The sequence below is a fragment of the Lutra lutra genome, chromosome 12, assembly GCF_902655055.1.
Source record: "Lutra lutra chromosome 12, mLutLut1.2, whole genome shotgun sequence".
NCBI lineage: Eukaryota > Metazoa > Chordata > Mammalia > Carnivora > Mustelidae > Lutra > Lutra lutra.
In genome coordinates, this window is record NC_062289.1 from 14962211 (window position 1) to 14984597 (window position 22387).

At 40.9% G+C, this 22387-nt stretch overlaps 1 protein-coding gene and 1 long non-coding RNA gene across 3 annotated transcripts in view; one reads left to right on the forward strand and one right to left on the reverse strand.

The window, feature by feature from the left end:
• Window positions 1-22387, forward strand: part of LOC125082563 (uncharacterized) — a 229042-nt gene that overhangs the window by 160311 nt on the left and 46344 nt on the right. The window contains exon 2 of the long non-coding RNA XR_007122013.1: window positions 5055-5205. This is a non-coding gene — a long non-coding RNA (uncharacterized LOC125082563). The remainder of the gene's footprint in view (window positions 1-5054; window positions 5206-22387) is intronic.
• CDH20 (cadherin 20) overlaps window positions 1-22387 on the reverse strand; it is a 207108-nt gene that overhangs the window by 53060 nt on the left and 131661 nt on the right. Inside the window, exons 2-3 of one of the 2 annotated variants that reach the window (XM_047698322.1) lie at window positions 17157-17485; window positions 2-401 (exon numbers count right to left, since the gene is read on the reverse strand). In XM_047698322.1, coding sequence (XP_047554278.1) covers window positions 2-247 — 246 coding nt within the window. In that variant the 5' untranslated portion in view covers window positions 248-401; window positions 17157-17485. The remainder of the gene's footprint in view (window position 1; window positions 402-17156; window positions 17486-22387) is intronic. The other variant, XM_047698321.1, reaches the window with a different exon arrangement.

Consider the following 22387-nt stretch of genomic DNA (forward strand, 5'->3'; position numbering starts at 1 on the left):
CCTTGCCAACATACAAAGGATCAGTTCCAGTGTACTCTTCCAGAACAAAAAACTGGTTCCAGACCCAGCTCCTCTTTGTCCGCGAGTGTGACTGTGGCTTGTCTGACAGAAGTGCTTCTAATTTGCCTGGTGGTGTTGGTGTGCCCGAGAGGACGGTGGTCGTAAGGTCCATCAGTCCCCAGAAGTACAAGGACATGCCAAGTCCCACCCAGCTCTTTGCATTGCTCATTCTACCAGAAGTCCACATGGGCTTGCCAGGTTTTCAGAAAGCAAGGTACGGGATGGTACAGCCACTGGAACTCGAGTATTTTCCAAGTAAAAAAATACCAATGCAGTTTCCTGGACGCTTAAGCTTCGCAAAGGAGATCTCGATTCGAGTCAGTCTGCTTGAAGTTGACTTCCTGTCAAGTTAAGGAGAACACACTGTGATGATGTCAGATCCTCTCCTGTGGGCTTATAGCAAGTTTTCAAGAAATGTCAGTAAATATTCAGTTCTCTACTCAACGAATTAAAGAGTCATAACATGTTATTGCTTTAGAAATGTTTGAGTAACAAATAATATTTTAATAAAAAGAAGACAACCTATCTTGCTATAATCAATCCCAAACCTTGGATATGGATTTCAGTGGGAATAAAACTGGTGAATAAATTTCTTCTCATTGGTAACATAGCTGGAGGGTTATGCTGTATTATTGATTGTCTTGAATTAATGGCGTGCTCTTTGGAATATTTGTGATTAGATAGCCTCCTAAACTTTTAAAAACAACATTCATTTCCAAAATTTACAGCTAATAACTAATATTTTCATTAGCCCAACTGCTTTTCGTGGCTCATTAAAAAGCCAAAAGCAAATCTAACTGCCTTTTTTTGCCACCCGCAATTATCTTATGTCTTTCCCATGTTATTGATAACGTTAGGAATCTCAGATTTCATTTATAAGCAGCCACAGATCACTTCTGACTTTAATCATTCTCTGAGTTCCTTGTGGAATTTGAGTTTCACAGTCTACTGCTCTGGCTCTGAAGCACTGAGAGGGGCAGCTAATGTGACCTTTCTAGGGTTTGAATGGTCAGTTAATCATTCTATCACTCACAACAGACTTTAAAGTGCCCTTAGTCACATGCTACTGTGGGCATGTCAGGAGAGGCCAGCCGACACATTTCTTTCCTGATCTGAAAGACTCATTTAGACAAAGGGATGTTGACTTCTACCCTGGGGACACCTTTTCATCAGTCAAACTTCTTTTGTTGCTATGAAGGCAGATTAGCTGGTGACCTCACTCTTGGGCTATGACCTCATCCACCTTTTCTTCCTTTACTTCGGCTGGCGTAATGAAATGGCATAGCACTCCCACCACTCTGTCGAAACAACCAAAATGTCTTCTGTGGGCTTAATATTCTCACTGCTAATGTGGAGAACTGTCATCGTCTCAGAATAGATGTGTGTGTTTGGGGATTTCAGACCCATGCAACTAAATAATGCTCCCTTTCTACAAGTGGTTTAAAATGAATGCATTGATGGCACCTCAATTACCACCTTCTACCTGTCACCATCAGAACTCATTTTAGCATTCTCTCAAATAGTCACTATTGAAATGAACAAAGGAATTAAAAAAGATATCTTATAATCATTTCACACAATATGCCATTTCATTTCTGTGTGAGAAATCACTTCAGTGAGAACTGATAAAGGGGGCAAGCTGGGGGAGACTATAGAATTTCTGTAACCTGAGGGGAGGCTGTGCCTCAAGTTCTAGCTCTTAAACTCAGCCTGACTGTTAAATAAAGGCAAGCTAGGTGTGCCTTATTTAGGGTGACGTGTTTGTTAATGAAGAACAGTGGTGTGCTAGAAGGTCGGTTACCAAGTATTAGCAGTTTTCCTCTTTGGACTGATGGACAGAAACCGAGCTCATGTTTCTTTGATGCTGGTCTAAGAAGAGATGTTTTGAAAGGAGTCTTAACCCAGGGAGATGGATTAATGAAAAAGGTTGGTGAGAAACAGCTATGCTGTTTTAGGGACTTAGAAGGTGGACTAAAGGGCATGACCCCAGAAGCTATCACCAGAATACTGTGATGGATGGTCATAAGAGGAATATTCCATGTGTTGCAAGGCAAAAACCCATCTATAACTTCCCAGAGAGCACTAGGCTGAGTGTTCCACAGTTTGTCCCCCTGGTTCTATTTTCATTACCTCTTACTTGTTCATTCTATAAACTTTGGTTCCTCCAGGTAAGTAGGGAAGGATAATTCTCCTGCCTACTTCACAGGACTACCTGAGGATCTCTCCGCCAGGATAACGAGGGTGAATGTACTCTGTAAATGACTGAGGTGCCAGCCAGCTGACATTAGAGCAAACCACCTAAGGAGAGCTTGCCTGGGTTGTGTTAGAAATGGTGAAGCTGGGGTGCCTGGGTGACTCAGTGGGTTAAAGCCTCTGCCTTCAGCTCAGGTCATGACCCCAGGGTCCCGGGATTGAGCCCCACATCAGGCTCTCTGCTCAGCAGGGAGCCTGCTTCTCCCTCTCTCTCTGCCTGCCTCTCTGCTTAGTTGTGATCTCTGTCAAATAAATAAATTTTTAAAAAATCTTAAAAAAAAAAAGAAATGATGAAGCTAAGCCTGAACCATATCTTGTGGGCACTTTTTGAACCAACATTCTGAAAGGGCTTAATGTATATATATTATTTCACAGATTTCTACATTTGGGATAAGTAGTGGGGTATTAGATTGTGGCCTAGCCTAATTCTGTAATAACCACAGTTATTTTTTTTTCCATATAAGGGAACTTAATGAAGGACTAGCTGTTAGGAAACTCTGTAGAGAAAAATTCTTTTTTGGGGTTGCATTTATTAAAGCTAGAACTCAATGTATATACTTTAATATATTTCCTTTTATGTCTGTTTCACATGTGCACATTTTGCCTAAGCACTATCTTTTTAAAAGATTTTATTTATTTATTAGAGAGAGAGTGAGAAGGGAGCACGAGCAGGGTGAAGGGTAGAAGGAGAAGCAGACTTCCCGATGGGAGGCTCAATCCCAAGACTCTGGGATCATGACCTGAGCTGAAGGCAGATGCTTAATTGACTGAGCCACCCAGGTGCCCCACCTAAGTATTATTTTTGACTATTTTGTATTTTCTCTAGCTGGTTTTAGAATCTTGCTTTCGGATTCTAAGTGCTCAGGTGCAGGCATGTTTGTGCGCGGGGGTGTGCAGATGTCCCCTTTCCTGCTTATACTGGCTCAGTTTTCTGGACAGAATGAGATTTGAGGAAATTTGGGGGGATTTTAAATACTGTCCCTTATGTTCTCTCATCTCTTATAAACTAGACATGCATTCTTGCCAATTAAAAGTCCCTGTCTTTACCTCGGTGTGATCTGAAGAGCTTGAGAAAAAAAAGTGTTCTTTGGAATCTTTGTGATGAATATTTTGTAGGTGGTGCGGCTGCCTGAGCTTTCATCTGTCTCTCCTGCCCACTTTGGCCTCCTACACACAAGTGCAGGGTCCTCACATTCTTCCATTTCGCTGAACACATACCAGAGCAGCTTCTGGACATTTAGGACCTGTGGAGCCCTTGGTGATCCTGTGAAACCTCGGGTGGTCTGGGTGTGCCTCTCATATTCCCCCTTCCAGACATCAAATACCAAAGCGCACAGCACCTGTAAACTCTTTGTGTTAAATGACTTGATTGCTACAGTTGGCGGAAAGCACTTTATTCCTGCTTCCTCTGGGCAGAATGCATGAAAAATACTCCCTGCCTAACTTTTCAGAAAGCAAAATCTGGGTCTTACAAAAGTTATGTTATTCTTTTCACAATTAGAGCTGTTTATACAAGTGAAAGGATGTCAGTTCTATCAGAAATACTAACCAGTTTTCAATTCTTACAAAAAATATGGTTCTCATGTTCATGTTCTTCCTATGGGATAATAGTGGCGATGATCTGTTGGAAGGTGGGCTAATTTCTGCTGTTCTTGTAAAGGAAGAGGCTAATATATGTATATTTGTATGTATAGATCTGCTTTGGAAGACCACATATGCCACACAAAGAATACATTAGTGGAAATTGACTTCTGTGTTAAATGAGTCTTTTAAAAGTTTTTTCCCCATCCTGCCTGAAGAAAGCAAACAGCTTGGTAATGAACACAGTAGGAAGAAATTAAAGTTGTAGATAAAGTGTGCTCTTGGTGAATTGTTTATTTCATTACTTAAATTCGTTGTGATATTTAAAATGTAGGGGGAAGGGAATGTTACTGCTTTCTCCTTGAAATGAACTGGGCTTTTATGGTCTCCCTCTTATTTCTTTTCTTCATTATTCCAATTTTCCTGAGCTTTTCATGGTTAATGGAAGTATTGCTCAGTAAAGCTCAAATGACATCTCTCTAGAAGCAGAAAGTCAGCTGCCTCTGCTGCTGACTCCCCCTCTGGAGGGAAGAAAGTGTTTTCATTTTTTGATATGACCTCATGCCTTTAAGAGGTAAATATAGACAGTGGTGTTGTGGTTTTGGGTAGCCAAACTTCTTATCACTTTTACTTCTAGAAAGAACCTTAAAGATGTACTTAAAAAGAGAAAAGAAACCTTGTGAAGATCCTAGATATGGCGGTGAGATGTGACTGCGTACCGGGACGTGTAGCGGCATTCAGTCAGAAAGCATCTCAGGGCCATCATGCTATCCTGCCTCTCATTCAGGGGTCTCACCTGAGAACTATGAGCAAGCACACTTTACTCAGGAGTCGCAACTTTCAGTACAGAATATAGAACCCAGAGAGAACAGAGCAAGTGGTTGTGGTATAAATTGGAGAGAAAAGTTCATGTGATACGGATATCTTTGAATATGTATATTTCACAAACAACAAGATACCCATTGGGGAATCCTATAAAGAAAATATTTTCATTGCTTCTGTGAACAGACTTGCAGCGTTCCTGAATCTGCATGTGTGTGGCTGTACTACTGACCAGACTCCGCCCCTGGGAGTGTGTTTTGGAAAGGGTGTGTACTGTGGTTTTGTATGCTGGAAGATGAGACACTTCTCTGACTTGAAGTCTTTTTCATTTACTGCAGATGTGTCATCTTCAGTTTCCTCCTGGGCAGCCAGTCATTAAGTGAGTAGAAACTTCATCTCTCTTTTGTGGCCATCTACGTACCAGCCTACGCAAAGCTACCTATTTATGGAGGCGACCAACCCTTGGCAGAGCTGGAGGAGGTTGTCCAGGTACTAGATTTCTTGGATTTGGGTTGTGCTCTCACTTCCACTCCCCTACCCCACACTTGACCTGCCTCATGACACTCGCTCCAACCCCAAAGTTAGCATTTCTGCAGTGAATATGGCTTAGAGTCAGTGTGTACATTTAATGTGGTCACATTTCCTTTTTCTACCCCTCAAAGAGGCTGTTTATAAATTGATGGTGTCTAAAATTGAGGAATTATGGTATTGCCTTTTTTAAAAAAATTGAGCAGAAGAAGAAAAACCAAAGCATATTTAATTTCCATGGAGATTTCTTAGAAAAGGTGGCCATTGCTTTTGCTTATTCTAATTTTGCTTACCTATATTTCTGTGAATTCCCACTTCTCCAGGTTCCTCAAAAACTGGAAATTCTGAGCCTAAAAGTTCAGGTGTTACAATGTTCACTCCTCTAATATCGTCTCTGAAATCTTCCTTTTCTCACCACTTGCTCCTTTCCTTTTCTTTCCCACAACCAAAGTAGTTTATGAGAGGGAGTGCTTTTAAGAAATTCAAAAATGGAAGCATGGGGCTGATGTGGCTGAGGGGGAGGCACAGTGTGGTTGAACCAAAGAGTTTAGGCACAGTATCTGGTTTTATATGAGGGTGTGTGTGTGTGTGTGTCCATGTGGGGGTGAGAAGAGTAGAACAAAAAAAATGGGAGAAAGTGTGAGTTACATAATTAGGACCTGGCTTTGAAAAACCTGGTCAGGCCCTTAATAAAAACCACCTCAGCATCCTACATATATGCCGACCCTCTAGCTGTAAACTCTCAGCTCAGGTCATAAACAAAGGCATTTCTACTGTAGAAATCTTTTCACTAGAGTTCATGCCCAAGTCCTCCTTGCTTTCATTTCCATTGTAATTAATTTTTCCATTTGAGGATGCCCTGTCCTTTCCATATCTTCCAGGAATGGCAAATAGATTCTTACGGATCTTTTCAGGCACACTTAGTATCTAGTACATGTTCTAATCCTAAAGGAGTCAGGAAGTTTTTGACCTACTTTATGCTTCCTCTAGTTTTCACTTTTAATCAAGCTTATGAAAGTACAGTTAAGTCCATGGGCAATTTCTCTGACTACAGTTAGACTAGAATGATCAATTTTGATTTTTTGGAGTTGTCTCACATGCTCACTAATTTCTTGTCTTATGTGGCATTTATAATTGCACTAAATTTGTGCTTGTTCGTTTTAAAAAAGCATGTGTTTTAAATTAAGTAATTCTCTGGCTTAAGTTCTTCCTCAAAAGAAGTTGCAAATAATTGCTACTTACTGTTTTCTCTTTAACTTTGCCTTTGCACAGACCATTAGGAAAGCAGGACAGTTCTGTAGTCCTTTCTTGACCATAAAGGTTAATCCATAGGAAGAAGAGTTTTTGGCAAAACTCAGTTAGCTGTCTAAAATTAAGACTCAACTTATTAACTTGATAAATATTTGAGCATCAAATATGCTTGATCAGTAGTGGTTTATGAAGCCAAACGAAGTGGAGTTTCAGTTTCAGCCCTAGGACCTCTTATCTGAGCAGTCTTGAGCAAGTGACTTAAACTCTTTCAGTCTGTTTGTCGTCTACAGACTGGAGATAATTATAGACTCTCACAGGGTGATTGTCAGAATTAAGTGAGAAAATATACATGAAGCTCTTAGCATGGTATTTGGCAGATGGTTAAAACCTTATGTTTGAAAAACAGTAGGCACTTAATAAATGTTCTCTTTCCCTCCTTCAAAGGGTTTACAGTTTATTGGGGGAAATACTGCCATTAATACTGGTAGTAGTGGGAGTAGGCGTAGGCTTTATGGCATCGCTGGTGGCAGTGATGACAGCGTGGTAGCAGCAGGAATGGCAGAAGCAGCGACAGCAGAAGCGTTAGCGTGGAGTGTTCACTTCATACCAGGCCGTGTAAGTCCTGTACCTTTACTTTGTCATTTAGTCTTCACAAGAATCCCATGAAAAGGTATACTTTTCCCATTTTACACAGAGATGGACCAGTAGTGGTGTGCTGGGATGGCTCCTCGGCTCCCACCAGCTCTCCCGAGAGCTGATTTGCATGTTTCTCTGCAGCTCCTTAAACTGGCCATGATGTGAGTGTTGATACTACAGCTCTTGGCAAAGGTTGTGGGAGAGCGAGCGGGAGAACTTGGATTCTGCCTTAGGAGCGACTACAGGATGCGTTTTGTACGTGACTGACTGTGACACGGGTCTTTTTGTGACATGGGCTGCCAGACCCCTGAAACCAGTGCTAGGTCAGGTCAGGGGAGGGGTAAATGACTTCTGTGAGGGAGGAAAAGTTTAAGGTAGCCTATGAACTAGACCTTGAAGGATGGAGAGGAGGGTATTCCAAGGGAAAGCAAATGCAAGTGCCAAGGTGCAGAGGAAGGATGCAGAGCTTGAATTTCGGTGTAGAATGGGGCCTGTTCAAGAGAGTAGTGAGGAGGCTCCTGGGGGGCTCAGTCATTAAGCGTCTGCCTTTGGCTCAGGTCATGATCCCAGGGTCGTGGGATCGAGCCCCTCTTCAGGCTCCCTGCTCAGCAGGAAGTCCGCTCCCTCTCCCACTCTCCCTGCATGTGTTCCCTCCCTACGTCTCTGTCAAATAAATAAAATCTTAAAAAAAGAGAGAGAGAGAGAGAGTAATGAGAGATGGTGCAGGAGAGACAGGCAAAAAACAGCTAGGAGCTTGAATGTTGCTGGATTTGAAGTGTTTTGAATCTGTAGTTGTTTCTAGTGAGCGGTTAAAGGTTTTTGAGTTTGCAAACCAGCCAGAGCGATTCCCATCACTGTTTAGTAGTGTCGCTACTAAAGAGTGGCAGAGAGCTGGTGAGAGAGTCCGTTTAGCGTCCTGGGGAAGCCCTAAGGAGAACTTCAGCCAGGAATCCTGGGGTAAGAAGAGGATTGGGGAAGAGGCAGAGTTTCCATCACTGGGAAACTGAATCAATGTGGAGGAACGTGGGTACCGGGGTTGAGGGGCTAATGAAACAATGATAGGAAAGTTCTGTGCTTAGGTTACAGCTGGAAATTGGGAGGAGGCATTCGTTAGAGGCAAGGTAATAAATTTGGTTTTAGAGTTAGGGATAAAAAATTCATCCTTCTGTGCCTTATTATTTAAAGAGGCAAGAACTTTCCTTCTCTTTTTAGTCCAAAACTTCAAAGCAGCTTTGGACATAAAGAATGTGAGCTCCTCTCCCTGAGAGTGGTTCTGGCTGCTTCCGGAGCACACTGCCTACACGCCCCCTGCTGCTGACCCAGGGCTGGTCCTGCTCCAGGTGCCTTCCTGTGGCCGACTTGGTGAAGCTGATCTCGGGCTTCAGCTCAGCTAGGGACCTTTCGACCTGTCAGTTCCCAGATGTTTTTCCCTTTACAGAATACCCACTCTCAAACTGGAGTCATGCGTATTTTATCTTTCATTTTTCTAATGGGTTAGGAGTGTATACATAGAGGACAACTGGATACTCTGTTCAAGGAAAAGAAAAAACTCCTGGTAAAACAAACAAACCCCCCAAAATCACACTCATATTTATTGTTTCTTCTGTAGTTTATCTTCTAATATCTATTTTCAAAAATACCTCTCTTTTGGAAAATGATGCATAATTTGGACTCAGGACTTTTTGGCTTAAGACTCTTTCTAACTCTGCCCCTTGACGTGTGATGCTGGGTGTTTGCTTAACCTTGTTGAGGCTCAGATATCTTCTTTAAAGATTTTATTTATTTATTTGACAGAGAGATCACAAGTAGGCAGAGAGGCAGGCAGAGAGAGAGGAGGAAGCAGGCTCCCTGCCGAGCAGAGAGCCTGATGGGGGACTTGATTCCAGGACCCTGAGATCATGACCTGAGCTGAAGGCAGAGGCTTAACCCACTGAGCCACCCAGGCACCCCAGATATCTTCTTTAAAGGGCTTAAAGGTTTAAAGGGTTGTCAAAGACTGTTGTGACCTAATACTATAGATCAAGTTCTGTTTTATTTTATTTTTTTACTTCCTCTGTGTTTCCCATCTCTTCTCTCTCCTCAGAGTGCCATGCATTTCCCGTTGGCTCTTCATTATTTGGTATTACAATTATTTACTTGTCTCTCTCTTCCCCATATTATAAGCTCCTTGAAGACGCAGATAGTGTCTTTTATCCCTAAACTGGATACCTAGTATAGCATTTGACACATCTCTGGTGTTTAGTAAATATTAACTGAGTCCTGATGTATTTTTATTTATTTTATTTCTTTAAAGATTTTATTTATTTATTTGAGAGAGATAAAGAGAGAGAGAGACAGAGATCATGAGCAGGGGGAGGTACAGAGGCAGAAGCAGACTCTTTGCTGAGTGGGAGCCCAATGCAGGACTTGATCCCATGACCCTGGGGTCTTGACCTGAACCAAAGGCAGACACTTAAGTGACTGAGCCACCCAGGCACCTGCTGATGTGTTTTTAAGCTGTAAAAAAGTATTTAACAGTTTGATATTATTATTCTTTCTGCCTTCAGGCTTTTAATTTTATTTAATATTTTTTCATTTTTAATATCTGTTTTTACCACCAAGGTATTAAGAAGCATGTATAATCAGACAATATAAAGGCAAAAAAGTTTAGAAAACAATGAATTTTTACATGTTATAGTTTTGTTCTTAGACAGCGAATAAAATAAACCCTGATAAGTCAGAAGTGCTCTAGACCTTGGCATCATTTGTTGCAATATGAAGTTAAGGAATCCTTTGTAGAGATGCTGGGAAACCTGATGAGGGATTTGGCATTTGAAAAATTACAGTGCTCTAAAATTCTGGGATATTTTTTAGTTCTCTAGTTAAAGGGATATGACCACAAAGTTATCTCTGGTGGTTTAGCTTTTTATCTCTTTAATTCTGGGGAAAGGGGCTGATAGGAGAGTGTCTTTTTTCTAGAATTGTTTTCAAGGTCAGTCTCTACCTGTTGCTTTGATAGTCCCTTCTTTCTTGAACTTAGACTCACTATTGGTCCAGTCTTCACCATGTGGCTATATTTACATTTCCTTTAAAATGTTTTTATTCTGTCTAGTTTGGTTATGAATAGAAGTCTGTGATGATAATTGCTCCACTGTTTTCTAAAACTCGGTATTATCATTGAGAAATTCATGTGTTTTAGCAAAATGATAGAGAAAACTAAGAAAAAGACACGGGATGTTAGAGAAAGGAGATCCAACATAGAAGACTAGCGAGGAAAAGCCCTAGGATAACAATTATATACTAGGCCTGACACAGAAGCCAGACTAGGGGAGGGAGGGTACCAGGGAAAAAAAATGAAACTGATATGAAAGGGCTTGAGAAATTCTTACAGTTTTTGGAAAAATTACCAATAACCATGAAACAGATATTTTGAACACTTGAAAAAAATAATAGTGACACACGCATAAAGAAGAGGAGAAAAGAAAATACTAGGCAGTTGTTAATCCAGGAAAAGCTGTTTTAGAAAACAGGAATTAGAATCTTTTTTTTTTTTAAGATTTTATTTATTTATTTGACAGAGAGCGATCACAAGTAGACAGAGAGGCAGGCAGAGAGAGAGAGAGAGAGAGGGAAGCAGGCTCCCTGCCGAGCAGAGAGCCCGATGTGGGACTCGATCCCAGGACCCTGAGATCATGACCTGAGCTGAAGGCAGCGGCTTACCCCACTGAGCCACCCAGGCGCCCCAGGAATTAGAATCTTAATGTACAACTTTGCTTGATAGGAAACAACATTCATTCATAAAGTCATTTTGACTAATTTAGTGAAAATTGAAATAGAACTGTGTTGAGAGTGTGAGAGAGGGGAGAATGAGTGGAAATATGTTTAAAGAGGACTACATCCTCAACTATCCTACTGGGAAGTCAAGTGAAATCATCTAAAATAGATATTTCATGGGGTGCCTGGGAGGCTCAGATGGTTAAGTGTCTGCGTGGGGCTTTCCACTCAGCAGGGAGTCTGGTTCTCCTTCTCCCTCTCTGTTCTCTCTCTCTCAAATAAATAAATAAAATCTTTTAAAGAATAAAATAAAATAAATATTTCAGGAATACACAGTAGTGTTAACATATTACTTAGAAATATATGGGCAAGTACCTGAAGAAAGAACTTCTGGGGTTGCCTTTAGGAGTTGAGTTTTGGGGTGGGGCAAGGAACCGCTTTTTTTTTTTTTTTTAATTATAAGCTTTCCAGTACTGTCTTGTTTTATTTTGTTTTTGACCAATGCAAATATTTTACTTTTTTTTTTCAAATATTTTACTTTTAATAAAAACTGATTAAAATTTTAAAAGCATTTTAAAATAAAATAAATATTGAAGAATTAAATAGAAAAGAGAGCCTCCAAACAGACCTAAATGTATTTTGTATTTTTTAGGACTTTTAAAAAACTTTTAAGTGTTTCTGAGATGAGAATGTATCTTATAACAATCACAGTTACTAGTATTTACATTATTAGCACTTATGTATTAATGCCTTTCCTCCCCCAACCCGAACTTCCAACTGTTATATTTCTGGCACCTTTTGATTGTGTTTAGATCAAGGAAGTGGAAATCCTTTAGTATAGGATTTTTCAGAACTCTGCTCTTCTAGGCACGAGAAGTTCTGAAGCTTTTTCAAGGTGAAATTGGTAGGCCCTGGCTTCCTCTCCTTTCTCCTTTTATTTCTGTATCCTCTTTACTAAACTCCATCTTAATCTATATTATATATTTGGCAAGGCAGACTTCCTTAGTAAGTTGGTTAACCGTGGTTGGAAAAGCTATCTCCTGTCCTTCACCAGCTACTGTCCACTCTTCATTTCATTGGAGAGTCAAATGCGAAAGATCAAACTATGCAGGTTAGTAGAACATATGAAAAAACAAAAAATACCAAGAGAAGATGGAGGTGAATATTGTTTTTATCAATACTGGGTTGAAGAAGCCTTTCCAGAATATCATCCAAGGTAATAAAGGGGATGATATTAATAGATTGAACCAAATAATTACTACAAATTGGTACATTTTTAGTATAAAAATCAGGCAACATGCATGAGAAAACAGACTTACTACCCTTAGCATGTTAAAGAGTCTTTATGCTCATTGTTAAAAATGATGATCGGGGCGCCTGGGTGGCTCCATGGGTAAAGGTCGTGATCCCAGGGTTCTGGAATCGAGCCCCGCATCGGGCTCTCTGCTCAGCGGGAGCCTGCTTCTCTCTCTTTCTCTCTGCCTGCCTCTCTGCTGACTTGTGACTTCTCTCTCTGTCAAATAAATAAATAAAATCTTTAAAAAAAATGATGATCAAATGACAATGAGAGAAACTCATAGGAGAGGAAATAAATTGACCTAAAATATATGATAATCATTTTACTTTTGCAATTAGCTGAAGAAAATGAGTTATTTCTAGCCTATTAAATTGGAAAACATTGAAAAATAAGCTAACTCATGTTGCAGTGAATGTGGAGAACTAGACATTTTCATATACTTTGGGTAGAAGTGTAGGTTGACAAAAACTTTCTTGAAAGCATTTTGCAATATGTGTCGTGTCTTTAAAATAAATACGTAATTGATCCTAAGGAAATAATATTGAGACATTTTATTTGAATTTAAATCTATTTATTTTTATTATTATATTCTTAGTGTAGCAAAAACCAATATTAAACCAGATTTCTACTGATCCTCTATCATTTGACCTTGTACTGATCATTTTGGCACTAATTCCTGTTTTCTGGCTAGCTATTGCTATGAAACAAATCACCTCAAAATGTAGTAGCTTAAAACATCAATTACTTTATTAATTTTTGTGGTTTCTGTGGGTTAGGAATTTGGATGTGTTTGGCTGCTTGATTCTGGCCTGGGGTTTCTTAGGCATCTGCAGACAGATGGTGCCTGGACTGGGATGGCAGGTGTCTGGGGCCGCTGGAGCCCTCTGGGGTGTCTCTGTCCCTTCACGTAGTCTCATTTAGTACATTTACATGCAATTTCCACATGGACTACTTTGGGCTTCCTCAGCATGGTGGCTTCCATGAGAGGATTTGGACCATGTACGTGGTCAGGCCTCCCAGGTGAGCATGTCCATTCTCAAAGCAGACGAGGCATTAGCTTTTCTGACCCAACCGCAGAACCCTCTCAGGCTTCGCTTCTGCTGTATTCTGTTGGTTATGAGCCACTTCCAAGTCCACATACTCCAGGGAAGGAACTTAGACTCTTGAAGGAGAGTGGCAAGGCTCCAGGACAGCCTGTGAGATGGCACATATTATTGTGACCATCATTAGAAAATACACTTAGCTACACCTGGCCCATCAGTCGGGCTAACCCAGAGCCGCTGAGTTCAGTGTGGAAGAACTTCTGTAATCTCAGATAAGCAAAGGCAAGTTTTTGTATTTGGAAGGGGATTTTGGGGTGGGGGTGGGGGATATGCATTCTTTGATTAAAAAAAAAAAACCCAAACATATATAGAGAGCAACTTCTGTATGAATGGCCCGATTTCCATATATGCTGCGACTGAGAGGGGTGTATGTAAAGGGTAGGTGTATCTATTTAAGCTATACCTGCGCAACTTTTGATTACACCTGCTCAGGCATAACAAATCAAGAAATATGGTTCTGACTCTTATTACTGAGTGACTGGGGAATTGTTATCAATGGATCATTTTCAATCTTAGTACAATGACAAGAAGTATTTTTAAAGGGGTGAGTTCTGTATCAGGTGTTTAATATTCATATTTAAAAGATAGCTAAAGTCATGATCACTAAGCACTGAGATTTTACCAAAGTGGAACAAAGTAAAGTGATGGTGTGAAGGAATTAAACATGCGGAAAGATTTTAAACATGCGGCTCTTTGAAGAAGTATTAGAATATGAGCAGAGCAGTAACGAATAAAATAAAATCTAGTGATACCTAGAAATAAGAGCTCATTGAACAAATGTAAGGTTGGTGGGTCATAATGGATATCATTTCTTCCCAGTTTGTCTCCTAATTGTTTTCTCTCTTGGGTCTCTTATTCTGCTTACTCTCACCATGGACAGACAGCACTTCCACCCATCAAAGTAGGAATCCAGAAGTTAATGTAAGATTCCTTCTGTCTCCAGTAACTTCCACACCTTCACCGAAGTAGCTGCCTCCTAAATAGTGTCCCTGTTCTAATCTGTTCTCTTGTCAGCCAGAGAGATCTTACCAGGTCACTTACCTGCTAAAAGGTCTCTCAACAGCTTTGCTCCTCATTTCCTAACTGATAAAATCTGGGCTCCTTGACAAGGTTATGCTGGGACTTACATGAACTGGCTCCTGCCTACCCTTCCAGCTTTCTTTCCTGTCCCCTTCTCCTCTCACATTTTTTTGGTCCATTATAATAAACTATAGACCCTATATTTTAACACCTTCATGCTTTTGTTCAAACAGAATGCTTTTTCCAGGCCCTTTGCTTGGCAACCTCTCTTCCAGGAAGCATTTGTTAGTTGTAAGGCCTGTCTTCTGTGCTGCCAGGCCACTCTGTCCGTTACACTGGCCAGCCCACACGGTCTGCTTTCCCCACTAGCCTGTAAATTCTCTGAGGGCAGCGACTATCACCCCCATGTCTTCAGAATTAGTACAGTGTCAGTACCAAGCAGGAATTATGATAAAACTTGGAATAGAATGAAATTAAACAAAAAGTGAACGATTCTGCAATATGACATTCTCATTTCGGTGAGAACTGTGGTACTTGTATAGCAATATTAACAGAGTAGACCTGAGGGTCTGCCAGGTGGGACCGTGTTCCTCACCAGAACTCTCTCAGTTCTTGAGAGCTGCGACCCAAAGGGGGCTGCAGAATGAGGGTGGGAACTTGTAGCAGGTTCAGAGGTGTCCTTGAGGCTCTAAAGATGAAACCTACAGTGTCCAAGGAAAGGAAATTTTTTTTTTAAGATTTTTTAAGAAAAAGATTATTTGAGAAAGAGAAAGAGAGTTGCCACAGTGAGAGGTAGAGAGAGAAGCAGGCTCTGAGCCTGTTGCAGGGCTTGATTCCAGGACCCTGAGATCATCCTGAGCTCAAGACAGGTGCTTGACTGACTGAGGCACCCAGGCGCCTCTTAAAGTTTTTTTTTTTTTTTTTTTTTTCTTATTTTTAAGTAATCTCTACATTCAACGTGGGGCTTGAACTCACAACCCTGAGATCAGGAGTCTTACGCTCTGCTGACTGAGCCAGCCAGGAGATATCTTTCAGGCTAGAGGAGAAAAAGTCAAGGTGTAGCTTTATGATGGCATCCAAATTTTAAAAATTCATCTTCACTGAAGATTGACATCTCCTAGGAACCAGGTGCAAGGACCATGGCCTTAATCAGTAGAGGAAGAGATTTAAACGACGATTTCCAGAGAGTGAAGCTTATAATCTGGGATGAGTTGCTTATGGAAATTAAGAAATCTGCCTTTTATTGGACAGGGCAAGACAGGGGCAGGAGACTATGGGGTGAGGAGCGGGGGAGGTTTCCACAGACTCAAGTAGGTCTGTCAAAGGTGGAAATGGAACCAAAGGGCCTTAAGGCCTTTTGCAAATCCCGTAAATGAGTGATTATTTTCAAATGCTGACTTTGCATCGTAGTACAACTTTTACAACATTTCATTCATTTTTGCCTAGAAGAAATACTGAATTTATGAGCATACAGTGAAAAGAACCTTCTTTAAAGTGTAGTCGGTTGGTGATGATGCTTGATACTAGCTATTTCTACTTTTACTTGCTGCAAAGTATCTGTTAAAAAAAGGAAAAAACTTTTTTTTTTTTTTTAATAACTTGCTGATTTATCTCAGGGAACACTTGTGGCAAGATAGGATCGTTAGCTCTGCTGTCTGGAAAAATTGTGTGTCTCTATTGCTTTTATGCCAGCACTTTCCCCCTTTCTGATATTTAAATACCATATAGCAGGGCCACAGAGATGTTCGAAGTTACTAGTAGAAACTGCATTAGCAGTTAAAATTCCTGTATTATTTCTTTTCTGTGTCAGTAAAGGAATTGGGTTTTTTTTGGAATGGGAAATGCTCTTATGTATCTTCTGCAATTTTTAATTTATTATTTCTTTGTCTTTTATTCCCTTTCATTTTTTTCCCTACATAGTGGAGTCATTAAAAGAAATGCATATAAACTCTACAAGGTTTTGTTCTTACACTGTAAGGCTAAGAATAGTTTAACAGGAACCAATCCACATGCTTTAATCCATATGAGGGAAGAAGATTTTGTAAATGTTTCTCTTCAAAGTACTAAAAGTAAATAAAGGTTAAAGGGAGAGGCTAAAAAGAAAACCTTATTAATGGGAAATACATTCTGATAAATCAAACTGATTCCAATCTTAAAAGTCAATTTAAATAATGGAATTGGTTAATAGAATCAAATTAGGATTAAAGAAAGGGATAAAAATCTATTTCCACAAGTTGTTTCAAAACAAGGCATTCACTGGCTGATGCCGTATGATATCAATCTGATTATACTGTACACAATAAAGCATGCCCTACGATAAAATCCTGCTGGGAGATGTGTTTAATCAGATGCCTTTGATATTATTTGAGCTAAAGCTAGTGTGGACTCAAAAGAATCAAAGAAAAAATCTTTAGCTCCCGCAATCAATCTCAACCCACTGTGGATGCTGGTGCTCTACATGTACCCTGTCCTAATCTACTCTCAAACGTAAGCATGAGCTAAGTGGTTGGGATTTCAGATTTGTCTTTTCAGAAGCCACAAACAGAAATTTGTTTTACTTAATAACCATGTTCTGCACTGACTGTTCATTCCTAAGCTTCTCACAAATCAAGTCAAGATAAAGATTTTCTGTTGGCAGGAATTTTAATGGACACTGGTGAGTACAATTAACAGCCATCCAATAATAATTTAAAATTACTGTCTTAGCGTAGCTTTGTTTGGCTCCCACAGGAACTAAATCAACACTTGCACTTCCCAAGACAATCGTTATATGTCATTGACCAATTTTAAACCAGATTTTGTGAAGCTATGTCCTGGAAATAACAGATGACATGAAAAGTTTTATAACTTACTTTTCTCCTTCTTCCACGTAGTGCACTATTTTTGCATTTTCCTGAGCTTGTCACTTTAGTTGTGGAGTTCACTTCATGCTGCCAGCTCCCACTGTATGTCAGAACAACTGAGAGTGGTCCTCCCTCTGCCAGTGTGAAATTGGTCTTTAAATTATAATCAGCTCTAGAGGAGGCTGCTGGAGGTAGGGAATTTAGTCCAGTAACTTTGAGGGGAGAAGCCTGCTCTCGGCTAAAGCTTTCTTTTCCCCTCTGCCGGTGCCATGGGGTCGGAAGGCGTCTCTTGGGGAATAAGGCCCAGCCAGCCACCAAGTAGCTGGTGCAACCTAAAGCTACTTGGGGAGGGAAGGAGAACAAAAGGCATCACTTCTGTTAGGTGATTAGCAGCAAATGATGTATGGGGGTGGGAGGGAGCCTGGTGTACACAGGCGAGGGGGGCTGGCAGTTGCCCTTGTCTAGAAGGGGGAAGGACAAAGAATGCTGTCCCTGAGCACTGGAGGCCCTGGGGGATTTCTTAACAGAATCAAACGGCAGAGGACTGTTAGCAGCCTGGTACAGTAAGAGCTCAAGTTCTTTGGACATGTTGGCCTCACAGACAGCTGAAAATATCTAGTGGCAAATACCTATCAGCTGCTTACGTATTTCAGAAATGAAAGATAATGGGAAGGCGAACAAATTGCACATCTTTTCCACTACCATTGCTCACTGTTTCCAGTAAGTACATGCAGGGTCTCAGCTGAGCTGCTCTTTCAAATTATTGTTAATTAAATAATACTCCCTAAGAAATCTGTCATTACCGGCAGCCAGGAATGGGTTTGTTTAGTTTGCCTGAGGCTCTTAATGCTCCAACAAACGGGCTCTTAATTGCCAGGCGAGGTAATTTCATTGAGGGTTGTAGTTCATTTTTCCCAACAATTTTATGGTATATTTTATGTCTTCAACTTTTTCTTTTTTTCCTCTGTCTGGAGTTGCGTAAGGCCAGAGGGATCTCTCTCTAATGATTCATCCATTGAATTAGCCAATCTCCGTAATGGAAAAAATGCACGTTATTGAATCTGTAATTTCCCCCCCTATTTCCATTATGACTAAAGAGAAGCAACTAATAACAGATTTTAAAATTAACTTAATTTCCCCCTGCTCATTTCATTACTTAAACTTTGAAATAAGTGACTTTTGCTGGGAAAAATGATTTGTGGGATGTCACAGAAGCAACTCTGACATTCCTTCTTGTCAACTCTTTTCTTAGTAGACAGGAGTGTTGGACGGGTAGAACGATTATCAGTAGACGTAGTTGAAAAGGGGAAAGATGAGGGCGTTCTTCTCCAGAGAAGAACATGTGCCATGGCCTAGAATTTGAAGTGACCTTATCGTCAAACATTTTCTTTCCATTCATAAGCAGAGAATAAGGACAAATATGAAAAAAAAAGTCACCCTTTTTTCAGTGTTATAAAAGCCTCCATACGCCATTTCAAAAAGAAGTGCTATTTCAGCCTTTTCTTAAATGACCTCTTTTTCATCATAATATAATCTATTTTTTTTCACCTTTTGACTGGTACTTTGGTTTTCTAATAAGGCTACGTACTTGTTTCAGAGGAACTACACTTTAGAATACATCTTGGTGGTATTTCATCCAACAGTTTCATTTGGTTGAATTAATGTGCAGGAGAGAGAGAGGGAGAGGGAAAAAAGAGAGAGACAGAGGGAGAATAGTAGAAACGAGAGTCACATAATCCAGCCTCCAAGCGTAACTTTCTTCAGTTTCATATTTCAGTATCGTTAGAGAAACTTTTATCTGGGATAAAAGCATTGTTTAGCTGGATAGTACTAAAACGTATATATCCATACTTTATCAGTGATTTACTATCCTGTGGTCAAAATAGTTTCCTTTCTTCCTCTTTGCCAAGTTCACGTTTTTGTTGTCTGGTATCACTTGATAATCTTTCATTCTCCTTTTTTCCCCCCTAGGTTCTTGTCTCTCTCTTTTTCCCATTAAGATGTGAATGGGCAGGCATCTCAGCCAATATGTCTATACATGGCTGAATACACTTGGTGAAAAGCAGGGACTCCTTTTGTCTGGACCCTGGATGGCTGCGTGTCATTCCGCACCAACAGGCAGGGCCTTCCTCACAGTAGGAACTTTGTAATAATTGCCTGAACAAATTGAGCTCAGGCTTATCAGTTCGTTTCCTTTTTCAGTTGGAAAATGGAGGGAATGGGAGAACAAGGCCATTTTTGACCGATGACAATACAGCGTAGAAATAGATTGGATACACCTAGCGCCCGGTCGTGTTGTAGACAGCAGTCATGGGATATATTGTGTACAGAGATGATAAGATGTGACCCCCACAATCATCAAACTAACTGAGCCTTGTTTTCTCCCCACACGTGCTTTGAACATTCTGCTCTGTATGATCTGCATGTACTGCAGCAGGCAGGGGAGGGAGTGGGACTTATATGCAGACAGTAGGCAGAGGCAAGCCAACACAGATGGGACTGGTTGGTCCTTGTGTTCTTTTTGCACTTTGTATTGACCAACAGAGGTAATACTCCAGTTGTTTTACAGTAGGGAGCGATGAGAAAAAGTCTTTGGTAATAAAACTGAATATAGGTGAAAGAAATTCATTTAAAAGTTGATATGGGGGCACCTGGGTGGCTCAGAGGGTTAAGCCTCTGCCTTGGGCTCGGGTCATGGTCTCAGGTTCCTGGGATCAAGCCCTGCATCGGGCTCTCTGCTCAACAGGGAGCCTGCTTCCCCTTCTCTCTCTGCCTGCCTCTCTGCCTACTTGTGATATCTCAATCTGTGTCAAATAAATAACAATTAAAAAAAATCTTAAAAAAAAGTTGATATATATATATATTTCCTATGCACGTTTTTATCAGAGTCTCTGTGAACTGTATATGATTTGTGGTATTTTCACTGTATCTAGATTTGGTATGTGTTTGGTATGTGTTTATATATGTAGTGTTTGTGACTACATGTTTTTATGCATTAATTCCACATATATGGATGTAGCTGGAAACTATAACATACATATGGAAACGTAAATGCAAACATGCAATAGCAGAGGTGATTTTAATTTTCTATATATATGTAGAAAAATATATGTATAGTCATACTCCAAAGCTTGATTCTAAATCTATAAATAGCACGTGTTCTCTTCTGGAAATCTTTCCACCTTAACAAGAGACTGCATTGGCCCTGAGGGTATCCTCTGCCCCCATGCATCTATACAGTGTTGTCACTACTGGTAGGTTGGGAGGTCTGGCCTTCGATAAACTGGGCAGCCAGCCTTGTGTGGCAGAACGGTTAATGCAGCCAGGCCACCTGGCCGTGTGACAGCCCAGCCTGTATTTTTAAAAATAACCGTGTGTGTGTGTGTGTGTGTGTGTGTGTGTGTGTGTGTGTGTGATAGAGACAGAGAGAGCGAGAGAGAAAGAGAATGCGAATCCCCATTCAATGGGGTTAAGCTTTGCTCAGCTGCTTCCAAAGCCACTGGAGGTAGACAAGACAAGGCGCCACAGCCAACTGAATGGCTTTCCATCTGCCCTCTGCTTTGCTTGGAAATAACCACTCAGACCAACGGTTTTTTGCTTTGTTCGGCTTTTTTCTCTGGTCTGAAGCAGAGACTGACATGAAACAAACATGGCATTTCCTTTTGAAAATTGGATCCTGAAATTGGCCTCATCTTTCCAGAAGCACAGTGCTATTGCGGTTTCTTCCCAGTTTTGTAAATGTCACAAACAGTTTGCATATAAATTTGGAGGCAGTTACCACATTAGGTTTTTGTGATTTTTTTGGCGGGAGGTGTTTGATTTTTGGTGGTTCTGAAGGGACACGCTGTAGCATGATGCATGGAAGTGGTTTCCCCTGCACAGAGAGATGAAGAAAATGGGCTACCACATTAATAATAAAGAGCACGTTTGCCAGCCTTTTATTAGCAGTTTTAAAGGAGACACGGTAAAATGTGAAGTCATGCAAATGTGGCTTCTTGAAGAACTTCATTAGCATCACCCAGAAGCTATAGTTTACCATAAATGGCCACCGGGGCCCCCATAGGTCATGGGCTCCTGGCCAGCTCTCTGCAATTGAAGTGATGCTTACTGTAAGGCGAGTCCCTGGACACGATGTATGAGGTACGGATGACAGTACATTATCTAAGCCACTTGCACTGTGGTGATTTGAAATTGGAAGACTTTTAATGGAGCAAGCAGGGGGAAAAAAAGCTACTAGAGGAATGCAGTCCATTAAGCTCTCCTGGCAGAGACACCACATATGCTTATCTTTAAAAGGAGAGTCAAGGAAAAGAACGTTTTCAGAAGAGTCACCAATAGTCTGTAATACTGTGCTCTCCTCCTGCCCAAACACACACACACGCACACACGTATGTGCACGCACACGTACCTCCCCTCCAAGAAGTGAAGAAATCTCTTCACTCTGTAACACCTTTAGCATGTCTTGATGTCTTGAATCTTTAGGGATTATAAGGAAAGAGAGCAGTTTTAGGGTGGAACAAGGATTGGAGAATCCTGGTTACCAAGATTGTCACTTCCGTCCTCCACGCACGCAGTGAAAAGGGGAGGTATGCAATTATAACTCTGTTTTACTTTGCACTTGTGATGGAATCATGGCTGCTCTCACAGATGCAGTTAAGGCATATCGACTTAATAATGAGAACAATCAGTAAGAAGGGCTACGTGCCATCTACGGGATCGGATTCTCTGGAGGAGGCAGCTGGACGTGGCGTGCAGCTGGATCACCTGCGTGCTGGTCTCCGCCCCGCCGTTGACAGGCTGTACGAATCTGGGCAAACTCTGAACCTCTTTGTGTTTCCCCGTCCACGTGTCTGAAACGGAGCTGATGGTGGCAAGCTTATCCATCTATTGCCTAAGTCATTGTAAGTGAAGTAAGGGAAAGGCCTTGGCACACTGTAGGTCCTCAATAAATACTGGCTATTAGTACTAGTGGGAGAAACACCGTGGGCCGTGGCATCAGGCAGAATCAGGTTTACATTTTTCACTGTGATTTTCCCCCCCAAATTATTTCATCTTTCTGAGGCTCAGAGAGTTTTTCGAATCTATAGAGTTGCAGGGTTGCCCTAAGGGTTAAATCATCTCCCATCTGCAACATGCAAAGCTTAGTGAGTGTGTGAGATAAAACAGGTGCTCAGTAAAAGTTTAATTCTTTTCAAAAGCAGAAGAGACAACAGTCCTGTGGTGTAAACTATAAAGCCTTT